This window comes from Marmota marmota, unplaced genomic scaffold (genome assembly GCF_001458135.2).
Source record: "Marmota marmota marmota unplaced genomic scaffold, marMar, whole genome shotgun sequence".
Taxonomy (NCBI): Eukaryota; Metazoa; Chordata; class Mammalia; order Rodentia; family Sciuridae; genus Marmota; species Marmota marmota.
Window position 1 is genome coordinate 30446793 of NW_026000174.1, and position 11840 is coordinate 30458632.

At 39.6% G+C, this 11840-nt stretch overlaps 1 protein-coding gene across 1 annotated transcript; it reads right to left on the reverse strand.

The window, feature by feature from the left end:
• Positions 1–4308: 4308 nt before the first annotated feature.
• On the reverse strand, positions 4309–7629 carry LOC107135687 (serum amyloid A-3 protein-like). Its single transcript, XM_015477682.2, has 4 exons — positions 7502–7629; positions 6821–6915; positions 4973–5111; positions 4309–4579 (listed from the first exon to the last, which is right to left on the reverse strand). The coding sequence occupies exons 2-4, from the start codon at positions 6909–6911 to the stop codon at positions 4441–4443; spliced, it is 369 nt and encodes a 122-aa protein (XP_015333168.1). The 5' UTR covers positions 6912–6915; positions 7502–7629; the 3' UTR covers positions 4309–4440.
• Between the last annotated feature and the right edge of the window lie 4211 nt (positions 7630–11840).

An 11840-nucleotide genomic window follows, 5' to 3' on the forward strand; every position in this document is an offset into this window, starting at 1 on the left:
GAGATAAATTGGTTTTTAAAAGATTCTGGTTGGATTTGATCTAGCTATCCCCCTCCTTGGTCTATACCCAAAGGACTTAAAAACAGTATACTACAGTGACACAGCCACATTAATGTTTACAACAGCACAATTCACAATTGCTAAACTATGGAACCAACCTAGACACCCTTCAGTAGATGAATGGATAAAGAAATCGTGGTTCGTATTCATAATGGAATATTACTCAACATCAAAAGAGAATAAAATTATGGCATTTGCAGGTAAATGAATGGAGTTGGACAATATCATGCTAAGCAAAATAAGACAATCCCCGCCAAAAAAAGGGGCCAAATGTTTGTTCTGATATGTGGATGCTAATCCATAATTGGCGGGTGGGGACATGTGATGAGTGGAGGAACTTTGGATGGGGCAATGGGTAGGGGGAAGGGGTAGGAAAGATGGTGAAATGAAACGGACATCATTACCCTAGGTAAATGTATGATTGCACAAATGGTGTGACTCTACTTCATGTACAGCCAGAGAAGTTGAATTAACAAAGCAGGAAATAAAACCAAAGGAAATATATGAAGAGATACTCAATTCTGATTTATTTAAAATCATAGAAATATAAATTATTAGTTTACATCTACAAGGTTGGAAAAATCTTTTAAATATGGCAATTCTAAGTACAGATGAGATTAGAGAGAAATGGAAACTTTCATATAGTAAATGGTTCACTTCATATTAGCACAATTACTTTCAAGAAAAATTTGATAAAACTAATAATTTTCAAGAGTGGCTGTCGCGAGCCATCCGGGGACTGTGTGTGGATTGTCGCACATTGCAGCCTAATTGGACAGGGAAATCTGGTGTCTGGGAACTTCCAGTGGACATTTCCTCTGTGTAAGACTGCCCAGACACTTTGGGAGCCCTATTCAGCTCTGCCAGGTCCCACACAGCTCTGGAAATGGGGTGACCTGCTACAATCACACAGCCCCTCTGAGATGGGTGTGACCTGCCAAGATGCCAATCAACCTACTGACTGCAAGACATCATGAAGCAAGACTTCACCCTTGAAACCTTACCTCTGCTTTTTATGTACTCCCTTAAATAAACCATGGGAGTCATTTTCTAATTGTTTAGCTCCAGCTCTTGTGTAGACTGGACCTATCAGGTGCTCCAATTCTTTAAACCTAATTCTGACTTTGTGTTTTATTCTTTACTGATTATTCTAGACTTTAATTTCTCAAGAGGCTTATACCCTCCTTATCAGGAAGAAGAACCCCCTAAAGAAGTGCTAGCCACCTCCCCATAAGTGGCAATCCATTTTTGAGCGCTCTCTCTCTCTCTCTCTCTCTCTCTCTCTCTCTCTCTCTCTGTGTGTGTGTTTGTGATAGGGATCAATCCCAGGGACCTATGCATGGTAGACAAATGCTGTATCAATGAGCTGCATCCCCAGTCCTTTTTGATTTTTATTTTGACACAAGTTCTCACTACATTGCTCAGTCTGGCCTTATACTTGCAATTTTCCTGCCTCAGCATCCCAAGTAGCTGGAATTACAGCTGTCTACCACTGTGCCTGGGCATTTTTGAGCTTTGATGTCAATTTCATGGGTCATTACCAAAAATTTTTAAAGATACAAGCTAGACCAGCAAGAAGAGAAAAATGTCAGAGGCTATTGTGTATTCAAAATGTTTCATTGTTTCACAAAACTTTTATTTTAATTACACACAAACACAAGTATATTGTTTCCTAAAACTTTTGTTACATACTTGCATATAGCTTGTATTTATCAACCATCATGTTGATGTAGGAGAGTAATTCAATAGTTACTGGTTTAATCTACATGACTGATCCAAATTTAACATCTACTTGTGGTTTTTAAAATTCTTAATAAAATAAAAATGATTTTTAAAAAGAAGATGCCAATCTAAAGTCATTTGCAAGTTATTGATATGGCTATGATAACCTCCTTGTGTTTCCCAAGTTTTAGTCAAGTCAGATTCTCACATATGAGTCTTGTACATTTTCTTTTTCTTTTGGGATCTCAGGTGCACAGAATTGGATTTAGCATAACCCTGGGTTATGACACCCTGCCATGTCATCATCATGCTAATCAAACAGAACTACTTTTGTAATCAGAAAGCTGCTGGATTTTTGTCTCCTTTCCCCTGCAAAGTCCTTCTTTCACTTTGATCCTAAATAAAAACACAAGTTCCGTGTTCTCTGTGCCTAGCAGGTATTTAAAGTTGATTTTGTGTGTATGTTCTGCATTCTTCATATGCAACCCCCTCTATCATGCTATGGTTGCACTAATATAGTGACATAACTTCCCCCAACATGTCTTCTTCTTCCTCAACCCCTTAGTGCTACCTCCCTTTCACCATATAGATTTAGTATAGAATTCATAGATACCTGGGTGGTACATAGAATACATTCATTGAAGGAATGATTTGAGTGAACTAATATGTGTAAAGATGGTGGATTTTTTGGCTTGGTTCTTGTTGGTGTTTGCAGTGCTAAGGTTTGAACCCAGAGCCTTGAGCATGCTAAGCAACTATTGTACCACCAAGTTATACTTCAAGCCTACAAAGGTGTTTTATAAACTGTCAATTTCAATACAGTTGCGAGTTGCAGCAATAGTTAAGAATGTTTGGGCTGGCATTGTGGCTCAGTGGCAGAGCGCTTGCCTCATACAAGTGAGGCACTGGGTTCGATCCTCAGTATCACATAAAAATAAATAAACAAAAATAAAGATATTGTGTCCATGTATAAATAAAAAATTTTTAAAAAAGAATGTTGGCTCTAGCATTAAATTAGCAATGTGATTTGGATATGTTATTTAAACTATTTGTGCCTCAATTTCCCCTAGGGGGATAATCAAAGTGTGAAGATCCAACGGGATAACACAAGAAAGCACTTAGAGGAGTGCCTGACCCATAGTCATCTTGACATGAATGGAAGCCAAGTAGTTATCATGTTATTCTTCTATTAACTAGTGTCAGAAGACCAATCATCAGGAGAACTAACATATCTACCACTGATTTTGACCAGGGAGGACACAGATTCTCAAGAAGGCCTGAAGAGAGTGTTGGGGAGGCATTCACGGTTCCAGATAGTAGGCACTGAGAATGGAACATGGTCTGAGTGAAGAAGTGGGGATAACCCAGTGTGGTCATTCCCACCTGTAAACCCAGCAAAAGTTTTAGGCTGAGACAGAAGGATTGCAAGTTTGAGGCTAGCTTCAGCAACTTAGCAAGGCTGTAGCAAATTAACAAGACCCTGTCTCAAACTAAAAATAAAACTGGCTGGGAATGTGGCTTAGTTAGGTAAAGTACCCCTGGGTTCCATCTTCAGTTTAAAAAAAAAAAATAGTATGGCCAGAGAGAAGGGAAATATCTTTAAGTGGCATTTCTTAATATCACGAACCAGGAGTGGTCAACATTGGTTTCAGGTAGGAGAGGATGGGCGAGAAGAGAGATTCCTGGAACTAGGCCTCTATGGCAAGGAGAGAGAACAATGTGGAACTCAGAATCCTGGGAGGCCGAGAAGGGCAAAGAACATATGACCACAGAGAGAAGCCGCCTGAATGTGAAGCCTAGAATCAGTCTACTAAAAACAGACGTGTGGACCACAAGTCCTAGGGAGAGGGTCTGATTTGGGAAAGATCTGTGTAAGGTTTCTGAAAACACCTCTCTCCAAGATGCCAAGGACTTTGGGGATTATTATCACCTCAGGATATACTTTGACCCTGGAGATGGTCTCTGCCAGGGCCAATCCATAGTAACCCAGGGTACTTTGTTTTTTTTTTTTAATTCATTCTGTGTGTGTGTGTGTGTGTGTTGTTGTTGTTGTTGTTGGTTTTTCTACCCTAGTAGAAAAGGTTGGGGAATATTTCTCTTCTACTCTAGAATTTTTTGTACAAAATAGGAACTATTTACCTTTTTGAAGGGATAAACAGACCCATCTAGACATACGAATTTCTTTATGGGAAGATTCAATCTTTCAAAATAATGAGATCCAGATTTTCATTTTCTTCTTCTGATTTTGTAAGTTATATTTTTCTAAGAATGTGTTGATTTATTTGTTTCTAGTTTCAAACTTTAATGCTGAAGCAGCCCATAGGATCCGATTTACAGAATATACAATATAGGCTTATGTTGATCCATGTTGTGGCCCATGTATGAACATATACTTTATCCCCAATTCTTTTTTAAACTAGTGCCTTATCTCTTTTTTTTTATAAAATCAAAACAATGATGTTTTCTGATCACCCCATGGCCAATGTTCCCAGTAACACCATCACAGGCTCTTATTACAGTGACAAATTGGATTTCATGAGCATTTATTAAGCGCTTTTATGTGTTCTAGTATTAGGCATAAAGAATTCAGTAACTACTTCAACAAATTTCTCTGCTGTCGGTTCACAGCTAGATTTCTGGAGAGCAGAGAGAAGACACTCAGTACTTCTTAGGCAGGCCAGCAGGTCTGAAGTGATTGGGGTCTTTGCCACTCCGGCCCCATTCGTTGGCAAACTGGTCAGCCTTTGAGTCCTTTGCTCCATGGCCTGTCAATCTCTGAATATTCTCTCTGGCATTACTGTAATCAAGGCAGGCAGGAAGGAGATTAATCATTGGGCTAATAAGCAACAGTCCCACCCTTTCAAAGTAAAGGCTCTGAGAAGAGTCCAGGAAAGCCAAGGAAAGGGGGGTAAATACTGCCCCTCCCTGGCACAGCCCTACTCAGCCCAGGCTGGTCAACCTGAGAAGAACAGCACCCAAGAAGGAGGGTTGGGAATCATTCAGGCCCACCAGCCACTCAGAGCCCACATCAAGCACTGACTCAGAGAAAAGCTCCAGAGAATGGGCAAGAAGAGGAGGGGCCACAGCCTCCACGGGAAACTTGGCTGCTCAGAAGAGAGTCCCCTCCTGACTATCCAAGGCAGTCAAGCTCTGCTCACCCAGGCCTGGCATCCCTGGGAACCTGCCTTACCTGATCACTTTAGCAGCCCAGGCACCCCCAGGTCCCCTACGGGCGGCATCATAGTTCCCTCGGGCATGGAAGTACTTGTCTGAATTTTTGTAATTGGCTTCCCGCATGTCAGAGTAAGCTCGCCACATGTCTCTAGTCCCTGGAAAGGAAAGAAAATGATGACAATGATCATGCCCTGGCAAATTAGAGAAGTAAAAATTTTTCCTCCAAGTCAGAAGATTTCAGCCTTTGACAAAGCCCTCGGAATGAATATTGGCTTAAAAGGAGTATTTCTTTTTATACTGAGTTAAGGTAATGAGAATCACACTCGATACAAGTTTTGTTCTGTTTGATTCCATTCTTTGTCTGTTGCTATTTTGTTTTTGACTGTGTGTGGTGCATGTAAAGATGTGGGATGGTCTTTAAGGGATATTCATTGCATAATGGTCCTGTATCTGGAAAGATCCAGGGACCCTTCTGACTAAGTGTGAGAACACGAGGTTCTGAGGGAGGCTATGACATACATATGACCTCTCCAAACCTAGGCAATGGGAGAAAGTCATCCTCATGAGCAGAGTGAGGACAGTCCTATCTTGAGTACATCTGAATGTCCAGGCTATATTTGAGCCTGAATGACTATCAGAATCCAAACAGAGGTGACAAAGGTGAGTTCTCTAAGAGAGATTTAAATAAACCAAATCAGGTTCAAAACTTCAGTGTCCTCCCTAATAAAATGAAAGAACATTGATCTAAGGAGTCAATAGAGCATTGTGAGGTATTGAGTTTGATCCCTAGCATGGCAAAAAAAAAAAAAAAAAAAAAAGGTATTTTTAGCTGGATGTGTGAGAATCTAGATGGATCAACAGCAAATCCTTAAAATAATTATTCAGAAAGTATTGCAGAAAATTAATAATACCTGAAATTTTTTTTCAGTACTGAGTATTGAACCCCAGGCCTCAGGCATGCTGGGGAAGCATTGTACCACTAACTTGATCCCCAACCCCAACAGCTAAAATTTTAAATACTACATTTTGAAAACAAAATCTTGCCATTATGGCTAAGGAAGTATTTTTCCCATGCTGTTGGTTTCCTGGTGATGTCTTGTTCCTAATAGAACCATTGGGGAGGAAATTCATTGCATCTTCTGTTGTGGACAGAGGAACTAGAGTTACCTCCCAAAGGTACCCCATCCCAACCATTTACCATTTCTCGGGTAAAGAACGGAATATTATGCACAATCCCTCAATACTGTCTATAAGCAGTAGATAAAATTCTAGGAAATCTACCTAAGTTCAATCCTACTCTTCTTTGGGGTTTTATCAGGTACCTTAGGCTCTTGTGTGCCTTAGTTTCTCTAGTAAGGGGTAAGAATGGTGACTACATCACAGGGATTAAAAGATAAACACTAATTCATTTATTACTCGTAGTACAGTGTCTAGCCCATATTAAGAGCTTAGTTAATCGTGGTTGCTCTTACTATGTGGTTGAGACTGCACTGATTCTGCTCAGCATTCCCACAAACATGTGGATGCAAACCAAGGATAGATGGCCTTGACTTAGAAATAAGCTATCCCTGGATTCCCACTAGGGGGCAGTAGAGCCCCACTTGTTTTAGGAGAACACCACCAAATTCCAGAGCTTACCTATATTGTTGCTGAAAAGCTGCCTCTCAAACTTTAAGTGGCCTCTAGCCTAGTGATCCCCATAAAAGAGTGAAAAAGGTAGCCAGAAAAGCTCCATGAACTACTACAATTAAGAAACAAAAAAAGTTCCTTCTCTATCCAGCTGTGACTTTGACAGTGGGGATGTCTGCTCAGGTGAATCACCTGAGCCAGATGTAGCCTCCTGCCCCCATCCTTTGATCCTTACCTTGACCAGCTTGCTTGAGGAATTCGCCCCATCTTTGGCTGTTAACTCCCAGGACCAGGAAGCAAAAAATGATGCTAATTAAAAGCTTCATTTTGCTGCAGAGTCAAAGAAACACAACCTAGAATGATTCGTGTTTTTGGAGGGATTTTTATATTTTGTAGTGTTGATTCATCATTGCATTCCAATAATAAACCTCAATCAATTTTACACACAAACATGCGTGTGTGTGTGTGTAGAGAGATGAGAGGTAAATAGGTTTTCAAAAGGTTTGATCCTTCATTTTCATCAATCTTATTAGAATCCAGTGTCTTACAGATTGCAATGCACTGTTAGAATAAACTACTTCCCATTTCAGTCATTCCTTATCAGCCCTAAACCTCCACTGTACAGGAAATTTCCAAATAAGCATTTGGGGATTTTGATACATTCCTCTCTGTAATATGAGTTGAGTTAAATCATCAATAAATATTAATATAATGCCTATTGTAACCACCACTGAATTCACACAGATGCACACAACAGAACTCTACCCTGAAAAGTATTCACATCTAGTGAATTTTAATTATCAGAATATTAGTTTTAGGAAGGATGTAGAGAGAGAAAGCTGAGGTGCAGCACAAGAACACTGGTGGAAAAAGAGAATTGTCAGAGTAAAATGGTTGAAAAGTTCTAACACCTCACCCTGGGCTGTGGTTCCTGCTGAGTAAAGCTGCAGCTGCTGCCTGTGCCACCTGTTGGAGAGATGTGGCTGGTATTTATATACTGGCGCTTTCTAATGGAGCAAACCTCTTCTCCCTCTTGCACAATTCCTTTTGGTCAGAATCCAGCATCCAGATGTCTCTTCACACATAGGGTCTTGATTTTCCCAGATGATGCAATCTGACAACTTTCAGGAGTGTAGCAAGTTGGGGTTTTCTGCCTATTTCCCATATTACTACTGACTGGCAAAGGTTTTCTCCCTCTACATAATAATGTACTGACAATTTGAGGTAAAGGGTAGTCAATATTGGAAAAAATAGCTTTGATCTTGTGAAGAATGTAAGAATACAGAGCAAATGGAACAGCTGAGCTGGTTCCACCGCAAGGGACATGAACTGGGACTTAGGGTACAGGAGTAGGTAAAGAAAAAAATAGACAACCCAGGAAAATAAAACTGTTAGCATCCATGTGGATGTTTTCAGCACTGAGAAAAGAAATCTTCCAGATGCCAGTGTATTTGTGATGAGTTGCTATGGAAGATCACATGGCAGGTTATATCTGAAGGATGCTATAATCCAGGAATGTTGAACAGTAGTATAGAAATTTGCTACAAAGTCATGTAGATTTGATACATGATAAAGATAGTCAGAAAATGGCCCACTGGCTACTAATTATCAAAGTAGTAGATTCAGGAAGGCATCAGAGAGAGCTGGGATGCAGCACAAGAATGCTGGGAGGGTGCTGTTGTAGTCAGGAAAGCAAGACTGTGCTTTATTATATAAGTTTAGTAAGGGTATTTGGGGAAGAACCTTTATGCAGATGCTATCAAGGAACTACAATCCACGGTCTTCTCATTTATCCCATCCCTACCCAGCTGTGGGATCTGCCCTTCTAGCATCATCTGAAGCTTGAGGGCATGGAGAAACCCCTCCAGAGACAGTTTCAGAGAACTCCATCTGCTTTATTGAGCAGCAAAAATAGCTTTTATAGTGGATATATGCTAACTTACATACAATAGTCACGATAGGCCAGAGGTAATAAACAACATATATTACAGGAGTCCAGACACCAAGAGTTCAGAAACTGCCACACAGGCTGGCCTTGTACCAACAGGGGAATAACTTCCTGTGACAGGAACAAGGAAATAGTGCTTGTCAGTGTTCTGACAGCACTTTGTCCCAAAACATAGTGTTCTATGTTAGGACTTCCCTGCTGCACAATGAGCAAGGTAAGCAGTCCTCCATGAGGGACCAGAATCAAGCCCACCAATACCTATCCCTTCATCCAAATGGAAAATTTTAATGACAATTAGATTTTCCTAGAGAAGAAAGAATAACATGTGTGTGATGGGGCAGAGATGACGTGGGAACCCAGAGGACACCAGAACTGGTCCTTCTCACGTAGAAACCAAGGCCCAGCCCAGGTTGTGATAGCTCAGGATTTTTGCCTGGAATGTTTGCTGGGAGAAAAGAAAGTGGGCATTGCATTAGAGATACTAGTAATCTCCAAGACCGATGCAAGCAAATCATGGAGACTTGATAGAAGAGATACTGGAAGACGATATATAACAACTAGTAAGGAGATGGGATTTACACTCATCTAGTAACCCAGAGAAGAATGAAGGTGAAATGCTTTCAATTTTGTTACAAAACTGAAGGAGTTACGAGTTGGATATTAGAAAGAGGATGCAGAATGAAGCAAATCAACTCGAGATAAAGGAAATCAGGCAAGGATTGACACCACGTTAGAGAATCATTGTCTTAAGTTTAGAATCTGCTGAAATTAGGGATGATGTCTTTTTCTAGGTCTGGGCCTCATTTTAATTTTTTTAGGCACAATGAGGTGAAAGTTATAAGACAGATACCTATCAAAGAATTTTTCCTGTCCCTTTGGTTCTTATCCAAAGCAATGATAAACAATATTTGAGTAGTCCCTACACAAATCCTTGGAAAGGTGAGATTCCCAATAGTTCAAGTAAGCTCCAAGTTGTCTTGGCTCACTTGGTCCTAGGAGTGAACAGAGAGAGAGAATGAAGAGGAGGAGTGTTGTCAACTACCCACAGTCAAGTCATGGGCATGCTTCGGGAGACCGCTTCATAGGAGAGGACTTATTATATCCAGACCCCTTTTTTCCTACTTTCCTGGGAATAGAAATTGTGAGCCAGCAATAGTCACAATTACTTTACTCCCTTAAGACCCTTTGACGCTGGAAAATCACTCTCTGCTTTTTCACTCATTCAAGTGCTTCTCCTCTCTGATAAAAAGAAAGCAAGCCAGGAAAATTTCTAGGTGCCAGGAGGAACTCTTCAGAGACTTTCATAAGCATTGAATGTTCTCTTCCTTTATTACTTAATGTGTTCTGCTTCCCAGAAAGGGACACACAGTTTTTTGCAGTGCTGAGCTTAGAATAATTTACACAAGGGCAGTTAGCTATTTTCTCTTGTTTTTCCTGAAAAAAAGAGTTTTTTGAGTCTCTAGGCCTGCAGGGAATTTCCCAAGACTCCTCCAAGAAGCCAAGTGTCCTAGTTTGAATAGAGTAATAATCTCTGTTGATGCCTACTTTCCCAGCTTACATATTAACGTAGCACCTCCTCTCACTCTAAAAAATAACTGGGTGTGAATAATAAATTAGTAGTAATTTTTCACTAGAAACCATGTATGACCAGGCTGCTTGAGAGGCCTAAGCCACACATTTTTTTCTTACTATTAATTTAAGTGGAAGAAGAGAACAATAGCGCTTAATTCTATTAAAAACTAGAAAAACAAAAATCAGAAAAAATAAAGAAATCCACAGTAACATGGCTAAGAGTGGCATCTCAGACATAAGCCCCAGTCTTTGAGGGTCAGCAGGAAGAATGATGGGAAACTCCTTAAATATAAGTAAGTAAAATAATGATTTTACTTTATAGAGTTGTGAGATTAAATGATTGATACTAAAAGGGGTTTTAATTAGTTTTGAATGCACATAAAGCACTTAATGAATTTTAGCTCTTCCAGATTAACTAAGGAAACACACAATAATTTATACTTTCCAGAAAGCAGAAAGATTAGTAAAAATATTATTATCAAGGCAACACATTATGACTAATCAGAATTTCAGTTTTATTACTTTTTTATTCCACATTTTTATTGGTGCCTTACACTTGTACATAATAATGGGATTTGTTGTTATATATTCGTACATTCCTTCTTTTTAAAAGGCTGAATTGAGACCCTGCATCTACTAGAAGAAAATGTAGTAGTGCCAGTTTAGGAACCGACTTCCTCAACAAGACTCCTAAAGCACAAATAAATAAATAAAGAATCAATAAATGGCCTAAGTCACACATTTTTACAAAATGGGAGAAAATCTTTGCCACCTGCACCTCAGAGTATTAATCGCGAAGATATAGAAAGAACTCAAAAAACTTAGCATCAGGGGCTGGGGTTGTGGCTCAGCGGTAGAATGCTTGCCTCGCACGTGAGACGCCCTGGGTTCGATCCTCAGCACCACATAAACATAAATAAATAAAATAAAGATATTGTGTTCAACTACAACTAAAAAATAAATATTTAAAAAAAAAAACACTTAGCACCAAAAAACCCAAATAGCCCTATCATAAATGGGCAAAGGAACTGAACAGGGAGTTCAAGAAATACAAATGGTCAACAAATATATAAAAAAATGTTCAACATCTCTAACAATTAGAGGAATGCAAATTAAAAATACACTGAGATTCTTTCTCACTCCAGTCAGAATGGCAATTAACAAGACTACAACTAACAATGTTGGTGAAGATGTGGGGAAAAGGTACACTCATACATTGCTGGTGGGAATGCGAATTAGTGCAACCATTCACTATGGAAAGCAGTATGGAGATTCCTCAGAAAACTTGGAATGGAACCACCATTTGACCTAGTTATCCCATTCTTTTGCTTATATCCAAAGGTCTTAATATCCACATACTACAGTGCCACAGCCACATCGATGTTTATAGTAGCTCAATTCACAATAGCTAAGCTATGGAACCAACCTAGGTGCCTTTCAACAGATGAAGAAACTGTGGTATATATACATAATGGAATATTATTCAGCCATAAAGAAAAATGAAATCATGGCATTTACCAGTAAATGGAGGGCACTGAAAACTTCCCTGCTAAGTGAAATAAGCCAATCAAAAAAAAAAAAACCAAAGGTCAAATGTTCTCTCTGATATGTGGATGCTAACACATAATAAGGGTAGGGGAGGGAAGAATAGAGGTACTTTGGATTAGACAAAGGGGAATGAAGGGAGGGAGATGGGAATAGGAAAGAGTAGAATGAATCGGATATAACTTTCCTA